The sequence below is a fragment of the Moschus berezovskii genome, chromosome 9, assembly GCF_049115385.1.
Source record: "Moschus berezovskii isolate FMDL1 chromosome 9, NW_MosBer_1.0, whole genome shotgun sequence".
In the NCBI taxonomy this organism is placed as follows: Eukaryota; Metazoa; Chordata; class Mammalia; order Artiodactyla; family Moschidae; genus Moschus; species Moschus berezovskii.
Genome location: NC_142468.1, coordinates 52,867,238 through 52,888,053, shown reverse-complemented (window position 1 = coordinate 52,888,053; position 20,816 = coordinate 52,867,238). Strand labels below are relative to the sequence as shown.

The window sequence follows — 20,816 nt, the reverse complement described above, 5'->3', positions numbered from 1 at the left end:
GACTGCTGTTCTTGAATCCCATAATGTTCAATGTAGGCAGTTTTATAAAAATGAATTATGAAACACAAAGACAATAGAAATATAAGTTATTTATTAATCAATCCACTTACAAAGCAGGTGGCTTAATGCAAGCTTATCGACATCTTCACATATGATCCATGGGAACATGTCTTCCACATACAGACAGTGATGTTACTGACTGATGCATTTGCAATCTGGGGCATATTAAGCATATTTAGACAAATAAAATTAGGCTATCCTGTATATGAAAGTATCTTGATAATATGCATCCTGAAGTGGATTAAAACTTTCTCCAAAAGAGAAATGTTAGTACATTAACTTAATATTCTATATTATGCAGTAAATCTTAACTATAGAAATTAAAAATTTTAAATCAGTGATCGACTCTTGGTAATGTATGAAGTGGGAGTCTAAAACCAGAGCAACAGTAGGTTGACAGTATAATTTGTGCCTCACAGTATCTGCAGATTTACTGTTTTCAAGCTTAAAAAGAAATAAAACAAGAGACATGTAGATTCAGCTGACTTTATTTATCTTTAAACTAATAAAAATCCCTTTAAAAGTGATTCTAGGACCTTTAGAAGTTCTATGAATGCATAGACACCTGCTGATGACTGCAATTCTAAATCCTGACTAAACGTGTTTACAAAAATCAATGTAAGCAGATATCTTTACTATGCGTGCTTAGCAGAAGACTGAATGAAATTCTACATGTCTTCTTCAATTTCCCTAAAATTTTGTTAAATCTGCAAGTATATACAATCCAGCTAATTAAAATTAATATTTAGTGTTCATCAGAGCTGTTTCACAGCAGCAAAATTGAATCTGGGAAATAAAGTTCTAAATGATGTAGGAAAAAGATAAATACAATAGGAACAGCAGTCTAAATGTATGGTATTAATATTCAACTCTATCTGCATTGTGCTAAAAGGAAAAAGATATACCAAGAAGAATTCTATTGATCACTCTGGTGATGTGAGTACCACCTGCATCTGATTGAAAATGGTTTGTATTCTGTTCCCGGTATCAAGGATGGTATTGAACTCAGAACTCCATATTGTAAATATACAGCAGCCATTTTGTCCTAATTAAGGAATGTCTTAATACACAATATTATCATTTTCTAGAGGATCTTTATACATTAAACTAAAGTACATGATTGATTAAATTAAACGTTAGTAATGGATAAAAAATTCATAATTCTCAAGACCTGGTACTATGTAAAAAACAAAAAGACCACAAATTCTACTTACTAAAGCAGCTAATCTTGCCTGCAAGTTTAGGGTCACAAGCCCATAATATGTGCAAAGAAATGCAATACAAGGAACCATGCAAAAATACAGTAAAATGATACAGGTAAAATGTCAAATCTAGAAAAAAAAAAAGCTTTTATAAATACATCAAAATCAACTGTATACATAAACTGTAGGTCTAGCATTAGTTGTACCATGTAGCAGAGCCAGCACTCTTAAGTTCAAGGCTTCCGAATCTGCGCAGGTAAGTCATGCCATCTTTGGTTGACTGCAGTACCAGGAGGGTGGGAATGAGAGGGAGGGTAAGAGTTCTGAAACATGGTGTCAACTTTCACTTGGCAGCTGGGCCTCAATGTCCACTCTGCAAATGGGGCACTTCTTATTGGTGATCAACCACTGGTCAACACACACTTGGTGGAAAAGGTGCATACAGGGAAGGCGTCTATTATAAGCAAACAAAACAAAAAGCAAAAGTTAATTTTATGACAAGTGCAGTGGCATTTAAACAAATGATACATGCAATACTTCAGTAATGTTCTGAAGTTACTAAACATTTTCTCTTCTATTAAAAAAAAACAAACCAAAAAAACCCTCCCTACTCAAGATTATACACCTACATTAAATTAATACTTCGGGCAATGTAATGTATTAATGACCAAGATAATTACCTGTCACAGCTAAAGAATCAAATTATATAAACTCTCAAGAATTTTAAGAACAACTACAGTTGCAATTATTCCAGCTTTGTTTCTATACATGAGCTGCCAATGCATTGGAGTTAGCAATATGTTCCCCACAACATAATATTGTAAATAAATTTTTAATATCAAATCACTATTTATGAACACTTTCAAAAAAATTCTCACTTAATTCTCTATCAAAAGAATTCTGTAAACATACAGCAGCCATATCATACTAATTAAGGAATGTCTTAATATGCAATATCATTTTCTGTCGAGAGGATCTCTTTAACACATTAAACTACATGATTGATTAAAGGTTAATAATATTGTTTCATGAGATTGTTTCAATGTTATATCGTACTATGCTACTCTTTTAAAAGCTGATTAAACAGATATGTTTGCTTTAGTACACTACACTATCAATTAGAAATAGATAAATAAAGCTTCCATGCATTAACATGCTAACGTCAAACCTAACGGTAGAATAAAGGTCTTAAGTGGTAGAATAAAGACTTAAATGTCAATTTCAACTTCCACCACTGTTGAGTTGTCATACATTTCAGATTTCATATTTTGTAAAAATAGCTAAAAAGAGGTGCTCTAATTACTCTCTGCACAGTATTGTCAACACTGTAAAAAACAATTATCTATATTTATAAATCTTCATTGGAAATACAGTGTTCAAACAACCTTCTATGTGATATAGTAGACAATAAAAGTTTAACTTTTTTCCTCTTAGTCAACTGAAGAAATACGATACAGTTTTATATATGTTATAGAACTTGCTTATATGGGATTATGTTACATTAGAAAAAACAGAATAGGAACAAAACAGTTACTTAACAGATTATAAAAAGAAAAGTCTAAAATATTTGATTAGCATAATAATCACATAGTTGCAAGAAGAAAACAGTCTACAAATTGAGAGGAAATTTTAGGACAAGATCACTTTACAAAAGATGATGTAAAACAAACTGCATGGAGCTAATCTGGATCCCTCTCTTTAAGCTTTAGAGAAACATTAATATATGTGTTTCGGCCTCCGAAGTCTCTCACCTCTCAAGTTCTCCATCCTACAAGATTCAGATAAGACAATAGACCACAAAATCTCCCTGGCCAAGTCTTGGTGTGGCCCTAAAACAGGTAGCACATTTCTCTTTGATATTAATACAGAAACTTAATCTTTTCACTGTTTTATTCACTATTAGAAGGCAATTCTACATATCAGAGACTGGTAACAGGGTACGCTAGGAGTAATCTTTATTTGGTTTCTGGTCTGCGTTGTAATAAAATTCGTCTTATTTTGGCTGAGTTGCAGGTCTGTGGGAGATTAGTTCCCCGATTGAGGACTGAATCAGCACCCGGAGCAGCTCAACGTGCAGAGTCCTAACTACTGGGAGACAAGAGAATTCCCTCAAATAAAATCTCTTGTACAGTTTTGACAATGAATTTTAGATAATTAGTGTTTAGTTACCTCACATCTTCACCTTCCTCTAAAATAGACAAACAGATAGTACATTTTTCCTCTGTGTCTTCCTCAGTCCCTTCTTCCCCATCTTGTTTGCAGTGCAGTTTCCTCTGTGAGAACCAATCAGTTGTTACCTTGTTAGTAGAGATGACATTATTGAACAACTGAGTAAAGTTTGTGTTTATTTGAAAAACAAAACAAAACCATACATTCACCCACAACATATTTCCCAGATAAAATTGCCATGAATTAAAGGATGAATTAAGTTACTATTATCAACGAACTGTTCTCGTAAGACCCTTAAATAATCAGAATCAAAATTAAAAGTAACAGAAATTCATTAGTCTGAAATCTATCATTTCTAACCCACAATCAGGATCATATATACTATTCTGTCCCATCATGAGGCTTCGTTTCATTAATAAATGTTTCAGATAATGTTAAAAAATGAATGCCAGTTATAGTATTTAGCTTAAACAGTTGAGAGGGCTTACATTTAATGGTAATACCCCATTAATACTCTTAGGAAAAGGGTGAAAAATACAACGAACAGTCATTTTCACACTTCATTAGTCTCTATAGTATAGAACACTGTTTGTTGAAAGAAATTTATTTAACATGCCTACTCCACATCTTCTAGCTGTAACACTACATAAGGAATATAAGGGTAGAATATAAGAAATGTAGGTCAATTAAGTTCCCACCCAAATAACTGACTAGCTAAATTATGGTACCACTATAGGATGGAATTCTGTATAAGCTATTAATAATACTGGTCATCTGTAGGTTCTGATATAGAATAAAAAGAAAATGGACAAAAACTGTATGCATATTATCCCCTTTGAGTTATTTTTAAAAGTGGAAGAAAAAAAATATATATATGTACATTATTAAAAATACCTGGAAGATTACCTAAGAAATCTTTAAGCATGCTTTTTCTTCTGGGAAGGAAAACTAGGATCATTAGAGTAACAGACTTCAATTTATAGTTTTAGATTTTTTAACCATATGCATATATTGTTTTAATAATAAAAAAAATGTAGCTGATAAGACTCCACAAACTTGAAAAAAGTCCCTGATATTAAATATTATGCATTTCAACAATAATGTAGATGTTTCATAGAATAAATGCTTACCTTTTTGTATTTATGTGGATATGTACATCTTTCAATTGTCCCCTGGGATGCTCCACGATTGACATTTCCTAATCTTTCTTCTAAATGAATAAGTTCCTGAAGAAGAAGAATAACTAGTATTAAAAGCCAGTATTATTATTCCTTGAACAGCACAGTCAGTACTATAAAAGCAATAATGTACCATATTTAAAAACATGCAATGTAAATAGAGTATTCAAAAATCCATACATGGTAAGGCAAATGGCTGTACGTAATTATTTCTCAGCTAACTGAAATGGTATGGCAAAGTATCTTTGTAGACTAGAGCAACGTATTACCACATGATCCTATATGAGTCAGTAAGCATGTATGCATCTAGAAGATGAAGTCATTACAGCAAAATAGGGAAACAAGTCAAACAATAATTCTTGACTCCAACTTCCAAACTGACATGAAGAAACAAACTTTAATCATATTTAAATGATCTGTTCTTCCAGAAAATTCAAGGATATTTAGCAAAAAACTGAATTACTTAGGTTTCTTTTTCTATAGAAGTGCTTCTCTAAAAACTAAGCTTAGTCAAAAAGCATTAGGCATTGATTACAGTAGAAAAATATTTTAAAAACCTAAATGTTTTTCTAGAAGAATGGTTAAATAAATTATATTCATCCACCCAGGAGAATATCAGAACTATCAAAAACAATGTACTAGTCAAGAAACTGATAGTACTTTATTTCCCAGATATATGGCAAAGAGTAAATTTATAGAAAAATGTTATCACTAAATTCTAATGTATTACAAGCATCACATGGGTTCAGTAAAGCATATAAGTCCAGTGCATTTAAAAAAATTTTTAACTTCTTATTTTGTATTGGGGTAGAGCCAATTAACAGTGTTATGACAGCTTCTAGTGAACAGCAAAGGGACTCAGCACATACACATACATGTATCCATTCTCCCTCAAACTCCCCTCCCATCCAGGCTGCCACAAACACTGAGCACAGTTCCACGTACTGCATTTATTTAAAGAAAAAATTAAGGTTTTTCTCGCACATTTAATGGTATGGTTCTTTATGTGATATTTATATTTATTTAATAAATTTCTACATTCTTCTATTATTAGATATTTTCAATTACTCGTCTTCAATATTTGGGTAATTTCTGATGCTAAGATTTATACTACTAATAAATCTTTCTATAACAATCCCTAGAAGCAATATAGATGCGTTACCGCCTTTTGATCCCCAGTCACTGCAGCAATCCTATACCTGTAACTATTAATATTACACATACTCTCTTTTTGCATTATAGACACTGTGGCAAATATCTTCATTAATGCTATTACATACCTCAAAATTGCCCCTGAAAGGACCTCTGAAAGATGTTCCATCCAAGCCTGATGAAATGTAACGAATGTGAGGATAGCCTGCCATGTCAGGAACCTATTTTAAGAGACCAGGTAAGCTAAATGAATTAAGAACAGGCTCAAGTTTTACTGCTACCATCGAATAATTCAGTTTTAAATAACTCAATTTTCTCCCTCTAACTTCTCAAAAAAATAAACTTCAGGAAGTATACATAACTCCAAAAAAGGCATTCTGTTAACAAGTTCCTCTTCAAAAATGATCTCGTTTATAATAACTTTTAAATTATCATCAGAAGGAAAAAGACAGAAACAGCAGTTCCATGAGATAACACATTCTCTTCTACTTGATTTATTTTGCACAAAGAATCCTAAGTAGAGAATACTCAAACCTAAGAATGATGCTCTTAGTAGCCTAAACATATACCAACTAAAATTTTCATAAGATCTGGTCAATTTCAGAGAGCTTTATTATACAGTATTAAGAAATAGAAATGCATAAAATTTTCTAACAGAACTTAATTTCAGGATAAAAGTTTTATTTCCTTTTCTCTAACTCCCAAATAGCCAAAGGTACCTTTGGCTGCTCTTTTGGTTTGGTTTTATTAGTGAAAGTTTTAACAGTTTCTAATTTTTTGTTAGCTAAGGTCAATCTTCACAATCTTATTTGTGAGCTCATCTACTTGACAGAATTTGTTTGTAACTCCAAAATCAATAGTTGTGCTCTCACAAGTCATTCACAGACCTGCACAGAGGAGCAAAAAAATCTGAGTTACCCAATACATGCTCCAGCTAAGGAAGAACAAGACCCTGTCCACTTGTTTCAGTTCTTACACTGTAAACAAGTGTCTTTTTTGCAATGTATTAAGTGCAATGTTTTTCACATTTTTATACTTTTTATAGGTCATTTTGTTTTTTAAACTCATCCCCAAACACAATGCTTAATTGTTAGCTAGGGTTCCTAAGTGCAAGAAGGCTGTGATGTGCCTTATGGAGAAAATATGTGTATATAAGCTTCATTCAGGCATGAGTTATGGTGTCATGAACTTGGCCATGTGCTCAATGTCAATGAATCAACAGTATATATCAGATAAGGTATCTCTAAACAGAAAAATACAATAAAACAAGGTTATGCATTGGTTGTTGGGACTGGAGGCTTGCAATAACCTAGGGCTGTATTTACCCTGGGAATAATGGTTCAATATCTATTTTGTCAGCATTCACAGTAACTCTATAGTACATTAACTACCATGAATAACAAGAGCGGACCGTAGTGTTAGGAAAGGGATTTCCAGGACCATTCTTGCATTTTTATAAACAAATCTCCAGAATTATTTGGCTTTAAAAGACAGTTCACACATGGAAAATAATTTAAAATAAGCAATAAATTTTTACCCTTTAAAATAGCCTATTATTTAAGTATATGCAACTTTCCTTATAATCAAGATCAATAGTATCCAGCTCTAAGCAGACAACCTATCTTCCTACACATCTCCAAGAGAAATGAAAAAATCAGAAAGAAACTCCTGCCTTCCAAATTACTTAAAACCTGCGCTTCTCCTGTAACCCTCCCTAACCTCCTTTCTCTAACTTTTAGGGATAAGCTTCCTCTTTCTCTTACCCAAAGGTAAGCACTATCATTTGCTCCCCTTTTCTCTTATTTCCCCAATCTGGACCATCCTTAACTGCTACCCACCCTTTTCCTGTATATCTTCAAACAAGTCCTCCCTAATGTTACCACTGTTTTGTCTTAAACCTAAAATTACCTTCAAGTTTCTCCAAACCCAGGTTCTCTCTCTAAACCTAATAGTGAGAGAGTGTTAGTCACTTAGTCGTGTCCGACTCTTTGTCACCCCATGGACTAGAGCCCACCAGGCTCCTCTATTCATGGAACTCCTCAGGCAAAAATACTGGAGTGGGTAGCCATTCCTTTCTCCAGGGGTTTGTACCTACCCAGGGATAGAACCTAGGTCTCCTGCATTGCAAGCAGATTCTTTACCATTTGAGCCACCAAGGAAGAATCAATCCTGGACCAAATGCCAACGCTATTTCCCATTTTCCCTTCACAGCCAAGTTTATAAGGCAGGTAATTTATATTCAATCTCCACATATTTTAACTTTCCCTACTTTACTGTGATCTAAGAGGCACCCCAACCTCCATCCCTCACCATTACTGAAATCACTTTGACAAAAGCTGCCAAAAACCACTCTAATGCATTCAACATTTTTCAAATTTTACTTTTTTGTGATGAAACACTACTAACCATATTATTTTGACATTATTCTAACTCTGTTTCTCCTCAACTACCCTAGCCAATTCTTGGAATTATTTGTTTGAAGTACAGTTGTTGTTGTTGTTTAGTTGCTAAGTTGTATCTGACTCTTTTGTGACTACATGGACTGTAGCCTGCCAGGTTCCTCTTACCACTGAGCCACCCAGGAGGCCCTGAAATACAGTATTATCATTTAAATACAGTATTATTATTCACCAAGGTTCTTTCAATCTCTCATTAGTCTGCACATTTTTCATAGAAACCTAATCCTCTTCCATGGATTCATGTAATATGACAGACATGTGACACATGTAATATTTTATACTGACAGATCACAACTTATCTTTAACTCAAAGACCAGTTTATTCTTTGGAGATCCAGACCATAAACTCAACTTCCTACTGGACAGTCCACCCTGACACACATATATCTCAGATTCAATATGTCCAAAATCTAACTCACCTAACCCCTTCCTTAAATCCTCATCTAACATTCTCCAAATTAGTGAATGGCAGCACTATACACCTAACAACCAAAGCTAGATATCTGGGAATCATCTTAAATGTTACTCAAACAGAGCCCATCATTTTTAGGTCAACTGCCACTGCCCTTGTTCAGGCATTCATCAACTTTCATCTCTTCTACTATAATGTGTCCTTGCTTCCACCATGAAACCTACTTTCCACACAACTAAAGAGATGGTCTATTTAGGTACAATCTGATTAAATCATTCTAACAACACAAACATGATCAAGACATTCCTCTTTTAATGGATCCTAAGTTCTAGTTTCTTGGCAGGGCACGTATTTCATTGCTGAGTGACCTTCACCCCTAAGATCTAGAAACAGCAACGTGGATTTCCCTGTGCTTATGGAGAAGGCAATGGCAAGCCACTCCAGTACTCTTGCCTAGAAAATCCAGGGATGGAGCAGCCTGGTAGGCTGCAGTCCGTGGGGTCGCTAAGGGTCGGACATGACTGAGAGACTTCACTTTCACTTTTCACTTTCACACATTGGAGAAGGAAATGGCAACCCACTCCAGTGTTCTTGCCTGGAGAATCCCAGGGACGGGGGAGCCTGGTGGGCTTCCGTCTAGGGGGTCACACAGAGTCAGACATGACTGAAGTGACTTAGCAGTAGCAGCAGCATGCTATCTGAAAGCTCTTTACATGATGTAGCCACTTTAAGAGTACCATTCTCAATTCCAAAGCTTGCTTAGAAGTTGCATGTAAAGTGTCTTGGAAACCTTCTCTGCAATACTTCTACCCCTACAAAACTACTCACTTCTCTGTACTACGCAATATGTATTACGTGAAAAGCAAACTCAGTTTTTGCTGAATTTGCTCTTTAGAACTCAAACTGGTATCAACAAAATCTGAATCTGTTCAAATCAGTTACAGAGAATTAGTATAGTCTTACTACTGATCAGAAAATAAAGTATGAATGAATCAGAACAGATCTATTACCATTTATGATGATAAAGCACATGTCCCACTAAAAGTGGATAAAGATTGTCATGTTGGTATAAAAGGAAAAAAAATGTCACTTTTTACATCAAGAAGAGTATATGTAACACTGCAAATACAAACACATATTTTACTGTATCTAATACCTTCTTATAGCACAATTTCAATCTAATAATAATAATTCTAATCCTCTACTGAAACACCTATTAACAACTAATACATTAAAAATATTTCCAAAAAATAATTTAGAAAAGGAAAAGAACAGTTTTTGAAGGTAACTATGTCACAATTTTGAAACCTTCCTATTTTACCATTAAAGGTAGAGCTCCTAATTGCAAGTGATGAAGCCGAGGTGGTGCATGGTAATGGGCCAAGTGAGGATGCAATGCTCCAGGTGTGTAAGTAGCTGCAGTTACTCCAGCTTCAATTCCCAGTTCCCTGACAAAGGAGAATAGTTTAAATGTTAGACATCCTTACAGTGTCTATTATCAACAGAAATGCAGGAGTATGTTTACATTTTTTAATGTCATCTGAAGATTCTTATCTTACTTAGCTGAGAAAAAAAGACAATTTAGATTTGGAGAAGGAAATGGCAACCACTCCAGTGTTCTTGCCTGGAGAATCCCAGGGATGGGGGAGCCTGGTGGGCTGCCATCTATGGGGTTGCACAGAGTCAGACATGACTGAAGCGACTTAGCAGCAGCAGCCCAAAAGATATAACTAATAATTTCAAGTTCATTTTAGAAACCAAAATTCAAAGGTTCAACTTTGTGACCATGAGGAGCAAGGCATGTGTATCTAGTTTCACACCCTACAAAGGAAGGACATATAATGAGTGGCCCTAAGGTTCCTTCCAATCTAAAAGTCTGATTTTTCATGAGAAGCATATACAATTGAGTTTACTTTTTTGGTTTATATGAATGTGGCTCCCAGGTCTTTTGTTTGTTGGATAGTGGCTCTGGATTGTTGGCATCAAGGATAATTCGAAGAGTAAACACTTCTATACCTTATAAAGCAAGGGTAAACAAAATTTTAGAAAGTAAAACTGGTAAATATCAAATCTTCATTTATTTACTCTCATTTTATATTTTGTCGGAAAAGTCATTGTGGATCAAGATCTCAATAACTACCTACAGACAACAGAATCAGAAAGAAAATTAATGCAAATTTGCCTTCATTTCTCTAGGAAACAACTCAAGCCTGGATGATCCAGGCTGGATTTCCCTGTCAATAGCTGGGGTTAAGGGAGGTACAGCAAATGTGAGTACAAAGGTGGGGGTGCTGGATAAAGAAGTTATGAAAAATTTAGGGGTTTTACTTTGATGGTAGATCTCTGAGAAACAACAACAAAAAAGCTCTACTCCAGTCTGACAGGGTTCCCTGCCCTAGAACTCAAGTTGCTACTCTTTCCTCCCCAAGTCTCTTATGACTCACCCAGAGACAGTGAGTCGTAGCTAAGCTGGAATTCAGTTTCTCTGTATTATCCTTAAAAAAAAAAAAAATTTATATATCTAGCTATTTGCTGTGCTAGGTCTTAGTCGCAACACTCAGGATCTTCAATCTTGTTGTGCAATGTGGTATCTTTACTTGCGGAATGCGAACTCTTAGTTGCAGCATGCGAGATATAGTTCCTTGACTAGGGATTGAACCCAGACTCCCTGCATTGAAAGTCAAGTCTCAGCCACTGGACCACCAGGCAAGTCCCCACATTACCCTTCCCTTCTACCACAAGAAACTGATCACAGCTCTGAAATAAACACAATACTGACCACGCAGATCTCTCCGGAGCCTGTCGAGGATGTGAGGACATAGTCTGAGGCACATGAATATGATGCCCATGACCATAATTTGGGTGCATCCTATGTGGATGGGGTGGGGGGCGTTCATGTGCCCGCCTGGAAACACAGAACACAAAAAGACCACTGGAAATAATTGAATAATTGGTTATTTCTTTATGTAGAAAAAAACAATCTAGTATTAATATTATAAACATCTATAGACTAGTCTTGAAATTAACTCTGTAACAATAAATTATAAAAATGCAATATAAAATAACTTAATGATTAACAATAAATCAAGAAACCATAGTCCCACAAATTCTCACTACTCATTTATTTCAATGTCTCCAATCCAAATATCATCCAAGGGAAAAAACAGTATATTTATAATCTTTATATGGCAGATATTTTAAATAGAATAACAGGAACTAAATGAAAATAAAATTTTAAAAATTAATACTCCAGCATATGCTATAGACACAAGGAAGTTGTTTTATATAAACATATAAAACAGAAGAAATGGGAACTATCTTGCATCATCTTTTTGCTGTAATAATATTCATCCATTTTAATGGATAAAACTTCTAAGGAAAAAAATTTAACCTGTGCATTTTCTTCAAACACATGCAAATACATGTCAACACATCTGGGAAACTGGTATTACTTCTATTCACACTCTTTATTCATCAGTCCATCTTACCGTATTTTCTCTTTCTAAAGTCTATCAAATTTACAAATGCAAATGGTAACAAAGTTCTAAACGAATGGCACTTAAGAAAAATCAGTTCTAGGGATTTTCATTTTTATAGTCTAATTCTTATTTTCTACTAGTTTCAAACACATATACAGATTTTTCATGTTTAACCTTAATGATTCAGAACAAGTAATTTTCTAGATACTGGAAGATAGAAATATTAATTGGCAACTTTCTTATTAAAATGACAGAAACAGTCACAGATTCTAAATATAACCTTAAATTATATAACTAAAGAAAGAAGTTACACAAGTGCCAGATCATTGATTAAATCAAGAGTCTGCAAACATTCTGTAAGGGACAAATACTTAATATTGCTTGCTCTATAGGCCACATGGTTTCTGTTGTAACTACTCAACTTGGTTTTTATAGTGTAAAAGAAGCTACAGACACTATACAGATGAACCAGTGTAGCCATTTTCCTGCATAACTTTAATAGGCAGGCAGAATAAGACCAACAAAGTACACTGCCCCAAATTGAACATCAAATCCTGAGTTTTCCAAAGAAAACAAAAAGTTCTTTTTGTTTTTATAGTCTTTTCATATGAAATAACCTGATATAAAATTTCTGTCAGCACCTACAACTTAGGATAAGACATTCTGTGGAGAAGGCAATGGCAAGCCACTCCAGTACTCTTGCCTAGAAAATCCCATGGATGGAGGAGCCTGGTAGGCTGCAGTCCCTGGGGTCGCTACGAGTCAGACACGACTGAGCGACTTCACTTTCACTTTTCACTTTCACACATTGGAGAAGGAAATGGCAACCCACTCCAGTGTTCTTGCCTGGAGAATCCCAGGGACGGGGGAGCCTGGTGGGCTGCCGTCTATGGGGTCACACAGAGTCGGACACGACTGAAGTGACTTAGCAGCAGCAGCAGTGACTATATAACATCCAGCTGAAGACTAGCAGGGGGTACTCTTTCTGCCCGCTTCTGATGTCTACGTCAGAAGCTTTCTCTATCTCCTTTATACTTTAATCAAACTTTATTAGACACACACACACAAAAAAAGACATTCTGGTTAGTAAAATATTAATTTCCTAGTGAACTGAGGATTAAGTATAGCTATATCACTTCTGAAGACTTTATAGTTTTAAAAGCCAATGGAAACAGAAGGCAAAAGAATAAAGGATGATTATCTTTTTAAAAACATGAAACATACGTTGGATGCTGCATCATTCTCCTTCTTTGAACTTCCATCCTCTGGATCATTTCATGAGGATGCAGTCTTTGTGCTGGAGGTGCTGTGGCTGGAATATGGTGTGAAATTGGCTGGTGTGTGGGAGGAAGATGCTGAGGGATTGGTGCAGCTGTACTGGCTAAATGAGTTGGAGGTGGGGGTGCCACGGGGTGAGATGTTGCATGAGACGATATTTGAGAATGGAAAGCATGAACAGGATGAGGAATAACATAATCCACTTGAGGTGGAGGCTGAGTCTGAGGAGGAGGGTTTCCATGAGAGTGGGGGCAGGCAGAGGTTTGATGATGAAGTGGTCTTGTCAAAGAAGCATCTGTAAGAAAAGCACAAGCACCCTAAGGTTAAACATATATTGCCATAATACATTCGTGTTATACTTTACAAACATATTAGTGTATTTTTATTTTATAAATACTTTATCAATGCTTGAGTCTGCTTAGTCTTGTTTGGCAACCTGTTTTCTTCTTTGAGTAATTATAGGTATCTTCTCAAGTCAATATATATAGTTTTACTTCATTCACAGCATTTCATTACAGGAAGGCAACAAAATTTATTGAAGAAAAGGCCATTGATAAAAATTGGAAGCAAACTAAAGCTGCAATAAACATCTCTGTGTATAATTCCTTTTGTGCTCTCTTTCATACACGTATGTACACGAGTGTCTGAACACAAAGGCACACATTCATACACACCACTCACAGAAAGTTTCTCTAATATAAATTCCTATAAGCAGTTCTGAGTCTGAGAAAATAATTTAAATTCAGATTATTGTTGTTGATCATGTCCGACTCTTTGTTATTCCATGGACTGCAGCACGCCAGGCTTCCTTGTCCTTCACTATCTCCCAGAGTTTGCTGAAACTCATGTCCACTGAGCTGATGATGCCATTCAACCATCTCATCCTCTGTTGCACCCTTCACTTGTCCTCAATCTTTCCCAGCATCAGGGTCTTTTTCAATGAGTTGGCTCTTTGCATCAGGTGGCCAAAATATTGGAGCTTTAGCTTCAGCATCAGTTCTGCCAATGAATATTCAGGACTGATTTCCTTTAGGATTGACTGGTTGGATCTCCTTGCAGTCCAAGGGACTCTCAAGAGTCTTCTCCAACATCACAGTTCAAAAGCTTCAATTCTTCGGTGCTCAACCTTCTTTACGGTTCAACTCTCACATCCATACACGACTACTGGAAAAACCATAGCTTTGATTATATGGACCTTTGTTGGCAAAGTGATGTCTCAGCTTTTTAACATGCTGTCTAGGTTTGTCATAGCTATTATTACAAGGAACAAGTGTTTTTAATCCGTGGCTGCAGTCACCATCCACAGCAATTTTGGAGCCAAAGGAAATAAAGTCTGTCACTGTTTCCATTTTTCCCCCATCTATTTCCACGAAGTGATGTGACCAGATCCCATGATCTTAGTTTTCTGAATGCTGAGTTTCAAGCCAGCTTTTTCACTCTCCTCTTTCACCTTCATCAAGAGGCTCTTTAGTTCCTCTTTGCTTTCTACTATTAGAGTGGTATCGCCTGCATATCTGAGGTTATTGACATTTCTCTCAGCAATCTTGATTGCAGCTTGTGCTTCATCCAGCCCAGCATTCTGCATGATGTACTCTGCATATAAGCTAAGCAGGCTGATAATATACAGCTTTGACGTATTTCTTTCCCAATTTGGAACCAGTCAGTTGTTCCTTGTAAGGTTCTAACTGTTGCTTCTTGACCTACATACAGGTTTCTCAGGTGGCAGGTAAGGTGGTCTGGTATTCCCATCTCTTTAAGAATTTTTCACAGTTTGTTGTGATCCACACAGTTGCTTTAGTGTAGTCAATGAAGCAGATGTTTTTCTGGAATTCCCTTGCTTTTTCTAGGATCCAGCAGATGTTGGCAATTTGATCTAAATTCAGATACTAGTTGACAAAACACCTTTCCCAAAAGCTTACCATAATTAATTACCATCAACAGTACATGAGAGTTCCTGACTAATTACAGTCATTTTTTACATGTTTATCAGAAAAAATTTTGTATTCATTAATCAATTATATTTCTTCCCAGAATTATCTATTCACATTCTTAGCTTATAATTCACCTTTTTCTTATTGATTTATAAGTATTCCTTGTATACATGGGAGCTTTGCCATAAGGTAGTATAAAAATTTTTCCAAATTGTCTCCTGGTAATTTTACTCTGTCATAAGTATTTTGCTTTTGTAAAGTCAAATATATAAATTATATATTTATAAACAGATAAATCATGTTTTCTTTCATCATTAATGGTTACAGAGCACTATAGAGAGGAAAGGAACTTGTAAGTCCCAGGCACGCCTGTAAACATGCATTTTCACCACTGCACTTTTCTCCCTGCCCCATGTTATTTTTCCTGTGCTACACTGAGTAGAGGGCATACTTGCTAGCAACTTGCCATGAAAATCAGCCTTTATAAAGATGCTTTCACCCATTTCTTCAATCTGAATCTTTATATTGCAAAATGACTGTTGAAAGGTCCCCTAAAGAAATACTTCTCTCTCTTACTCTTAAGAGATAAGCATCAGTTTGAGGTCTAAAAATAAGTGTGTCTCCTCCCTGGATTTCAGCTCTAATTTCATTTTATTTGTAAGATATTCTTGGTAGCCTGGTATGGAGCCATAGCATTTCTCTAGTTTCATTACAGAAACATTACCTTCAATTTTTAATTGCTTTGATTCACGCAGCAGGGTGAAAGTTAGGTAACCACATACTCATTCAGCCATATGTCAAAGGAAAACTTGTTAGCATATATTTAAAGGAAACTTTGACTGAGCTCAATTTAAGTTGTGAGACATATTTTTAAACTAATTTTCTAAAAGTTGTATTTTCAAATCAATGTTTTACTCAAAGAAGTCACAACACTCAGTACTTCTTAGTCATCAAAAAAGAAGTCACTAATTTCTCTGTTAACTATTCTTCCTCAAATTTAGAGCATTTTGCCCAGTTTCACAGCAAGGTTCTCTAACTCTATAAATTATTATACAAGAAATAATATTCACAAATAACACAAAATGCTAAAGTTTTTATTTGGAATGAATCAATTTATTTAACTCTTTATTAATCATTTTTCAACTTTACTAGGGTATAATTAACAATTAAAACAATATATCTAAAGTATATAATATGATAATTTGACACATTATACCACATTATACCACGTGAAATGATTACCACAATCAGTTTAATTGAAGGTAATGTTCAATGTACAGACTAGTAGAAAACTACAAATAATTGAAATGTTCATCAACTGAGGACTAATTCAGTATACAATGGAAAATTATGAGGATATTAAAAACAATGAGCTAGAATTTTATGCACTACAAAAATCTGAGACATATTGTTAAATTTTTTTTAAATAAAAAATGAAAGAGGCAAATACTATGTTTGATATGATCCCATTTTTTTAAAAAAGGAGAGACATGTCATAATAAGAGATGTGTCATAATAACATGTGCAGAGAAAGAAAATTTCTGAAAGGGTTTATAATGAACTATAAACAGTTGCTACCACTGAGGTATTGGGATTAGTGGGAAGAATGGAGAAGGACTTTTAACTTATTTTATATTATTCTGCAGTTTGAATTTCTTAAGGTGTACACAAGTTACTTTTATGATAAAAAGAAAACAATTTTTTAGATTAGGACATAAAAAAAGAAAGGGATACACTTATAAATTGCTTCAGTATATTATTTTTAAAGAGGAGGGGGAGAAAACCACACATTTTGAGTTCCCAATAAAAGATGATAAATGAAAGACGTATATCAACAACTATTACAGAACAGCCTGCACATTCTGCCAGTGTTCACACATGGAATTTGTCCACTGGTTAATGCTTTGCAAAAACTTACACTCTTGAAAAGATAAATGATGTATCACCAGATTTCACTGTACAAATTCTGGGTTGACTCTAGCTGTATATGCAGGACACAGATTTTTAAAATTATAGGACTGGAATCGTAAGAAGATAAATAACTGAACATTATCCCTCATATGTAATCAGGGGACAAAAGCAAATTTCCTTGCCAATGTTTTGCTTTACTCCTGGCATGAATTTTCAGTGTTTTTAAAAATCAAAATATTTAATAAGCTTCCAACTGATTATTAGCCTATGATTTAACTAAAGCAATAAATATATGTTACACAGCCTAAGGTTATTTCTCATTTCTTGTATCTTATAGATTTCAATTTCTTAGAAAAGTCATATCTGATTCTATTTTAATTGCTGGCATGAAAAGAGTACAGAAAACCTTTCTACAATTGGCTTTCTGTCAAGGAATTTTCTCCTGTGTCTCACTCAGTTCAGTTTCAGAATTCTTGAAGTTTACTTTCCTAGAAAGTATAGAAACAACTACTAAACTTTCTAATTTCCTTTTAATATTACAGGATAAATATAAATTCCTTAAAATTTCCTTTTATAGGAATCTAAACTGCCATTCAATGTACTTCTGATAGATATTAAAACGTAAATGTTAAACTGTAAATTAGACAAATATGATACTTTTTATTATTTTACCAGACCTTTTAAAACAACATCTGCCATTTTTGCTTAAGAAGACCACTTTAGGTATGTGAGGTGAAGGAAGGATGAAATGGGAAAAATACACTCCACTGTTAGGTCAAGGAAATACTAGAAATTTATAAATTATAATTATAATTATTAAAAGGTTATTAAATGGAGGAGAGTACAATGCTTCATATGTGCCTCTAAGTTCTTTGCCTATTAAATTTATACTTACAAGGAGGTGGCATATAATGTCGACAAGATGACAGTGAGGCTTGTGGAGGGGGCTGGGGCTGGGGCTGGGCAACCATGCTTGATCCATAACCATCTATTGATAATGGCTGACTCGGGGCAGCGGCAGCAGCAGCCTGATGGCCAAAGATTGCAGCTCGGGAAGAAGAAACAGGACAGCAGGGGTCAAATGCAGATGCTCCATGAAAACCAGCACTTCCATGACTTCTGATACCACTGCTGCTCAGGTCTACTGGCAATGCCTGCTGTATAAAGAGGAACTATGTTTTATCTTTCTAAAATTTGGTCAAAACATTGTTTATGGTATACTGTAAAAGTACTCAATGTAATCTAGAAAAATAGAATCAATAAATTTGAAACTAGTAAAATTTTGAGTGTGAAGACCTACTGAGCACCAAAAAATACGTGTATCTTGGATTGTAAAAATTATAGTGCTTATCCACTTAAAAACTATAATCAATTTTAAATAACCAAGCATGTGATAGTGCTTGAACAAAAGTTAATGTATTATTTTAAGATCTATTTATCTTCCATATACTAGGTCTTAAGAGAAAAACTTTTAAATTATACTTCGATATCCTCCTTTACACCAAAACTCTAAGTGGTAATTTAGGACTCCTTCAGAAAACATTTAAGGTTTCAGATAAAAATCTGCCTCATTTTTAAACTGTACACAGCAAGGATTCAACTAAAACTCAAATAGTGAAAACATTATCCAAGATAACAAAGGGTCTAAGATTATTCAAGCTAAAACCATTAGTTAGCTTTGCCTCACAACCTTTTTCACTTAAAAAAAATTAAACCACGATTACTTTTATTAGTAAGATAATTTTAGGGAAGGATCATTTACCAAGTTGAAAAATCACAGTCTAAATTCCATCCCTACTATAGCACTTTGAAAAGTCCTAAGGAAAACAAACACTTTACCTTCTACTCTAACAGAAGTTAACAGATAACAGAAACAGAATTGTTTCTTTATATTCTTAAGTATTTTAAGTATAAGCCTTTGCTTAGTGTTCAGTACAGCTGCAATTTTTAAAATGTGATTAAAGAAAATGAAGATGTTATATATGGAATCATATGTAAGGATTGTTCACTACTGAAAGCTGAGGGGCTAGAGGTAAGGAAAGCTAGGGTTATGCATTTATTAGAGGCCCAGGTCACTCAGTCCAGTAAGGAACCATAGCGGTCTTAGTATATTTTAAAAATTTATTTTATTATTATTATTTTTAGAGACAGAGTGGTCTTTGTGGTTTCAGTGGCCACCCTGTTCAGAGGATAATAGAAACATAAGAAACTCTGGATATTAAAAGGGAAGGAGGACAATGGTACAGAATGAGGGAACGACAATAGAACTACTTTCCTCTTTATTATGTGTCTACAATCAATTAAGTAAATGTCTGACGTCTTTCTTCTGAGTTGGCAAATACAATATCATCTTCTAATTTGGATAAATAAGGTTTAAGAACAGTATTTTAAGATAGTGAATTATCACTGATGACGCGAATGCTTTGTGTATTTCCTATTTAGGTTAAAATTTGGCAAATGGACTGGAATATTAACATACTATGAAGGTGAGCAAATTTCCTATCTTCTTCTCCAGTCAGTGATTAAGAAAACTCCCAAAGAGTGAGTAAGGTAGGGTGAAGATCCTCCTAGAAGCAACCGAGGGTAAAGTTAAAAGTAGAGAATAAAAAGGGGGAAAAAACCAACAGAGAAACCCTCTTCTTCACAATTCCAAGAGTTCACTCAATTCTTATTCTAGAAGGAAAAGAGGGGTTAAGCAAGATGGTACAGAAATAGCAAATATTACTTTTTTGTTGTTCAGTCACTAATATCTGACTCTCTTGCGACCCCATGGACTGTAGTCCACCAAGCTCCTCTGTCAATTGGATGTCCCAGGCAAGAATACTGGAGTAGGTCGCCATTTCTTTCTCCAGGGGATCTTCCTGACTCAGGGACTGAACCTTGATCTCCTGCATTGCAGGCATCTTTACCACTAAGCCACCAGGGAAAGTGAAAGTTGCTAAGTCGTGTCCAACTCTTTGCAACCCCATAGTCCATGGAATTCTCCAGCCAGAATACTGGAGTAGGTAGCCTTTCCCTTCTCCAGAGGATCTTCCCAACCCAGGGATCAAACCCAGGTCTCCTGCACTGCAAGTTGATTCTTTGCCAGCTGAGTCACAAAGGAAGTCCAAGAATGCTGGAGTGGGCTATCCCTTTTCCTGCAGATGTCCCCAACCTAAGAATCAAACCGGGGTCTCCAGCATTGCAAGCAGATTCTTTACCAACTGGGCTATCAGGGAAGTCCTTTACATAGATCATAAATAATGCATAACACTAATTAAACTATTCTATCAAAAGAGAAAGCTACACCCAAAGGAGTAGTATGATAGAGTCAAGTGACTACTGAAACTTCTCTGTTGTTAAGACTAATCCTCCCCAATCCTTCTCTGCCTATCTACAGTTTGATAATCATGAGACACCACACAATTATAAATTCTAAGACCAATCTCCTCCTCCTCAGCTTCCTACTATGTCCACACAGGTCTCAAATGTAGACTATATGAGGCTATCCCATGTACGTGTGGCTAATTTCAGAGACAAAGAGCTACATGAATCTCAAACTGTTCTTATCTCCAAAACCTCACTCTTTAGCTTCATATCCATTATC

The 20,816-nt window shown here is 35.1% G+C and overlaps 1 protein-coding gene across 10 annotated transcripts in view; it reads right to left on the bottom strand.

The window, feature by feature from the left end:
* Positions 1 to 532: 532 nt before the first annotated feature.
* Positions 533 to 20,816, bottom strand: part of RNF111 (ring finger protein 111) — a 94,588-nt gene continuing 74,304 nt past the window's right edge. For 5 of the 10 annotated variants that reach the window (XM_055435600.2, XM_055435599.2, XM_088839652.1 and 2 more), the window contains 8 exons: positions 18,126 to 18,387; positions 13,335 to 13,683; positions 11,411 to 11,563; positions 9,953 to 10,079; positions 5,890 to 5,982; positions 4,562 to 4,657; positions 3,432 to 3,559; positions 533 to 1,716 (listed from right to left, as the gene is read on the bottom strand). In XM_055435600.2, the coding sequence (XP_055291575.1) occupies positions 1,599 to 1,716; positions 3,432 to 3,559; positions 4,562 to 4,657; positions 5,890 to 5,982; positions 9,953 to 10,079; positions 11,411 to 11,563; positions 13,335 to 13,683; positions 18,126 to 18,387 (1,326 nt within the window). In that variant the 3' untranslated portion in view covers positions 533 to 1,598. The remainder of the gene's footprint in view (positions 1,717 to 3,431; positions 3,560 to 4,561; positions 4,658 to 5,889; positions 5,983 to 9,952; positions 10,080 to 11,410; positions 11,564 to 13,334; positions 13,684 to 18,125; positions 18,388 to 20,816) is intronic. The other 5 variants (XM_055435603.2, XM_055435607.2, XM_055435604.2 and 2 more) reach the window with 5 other exon arrangements.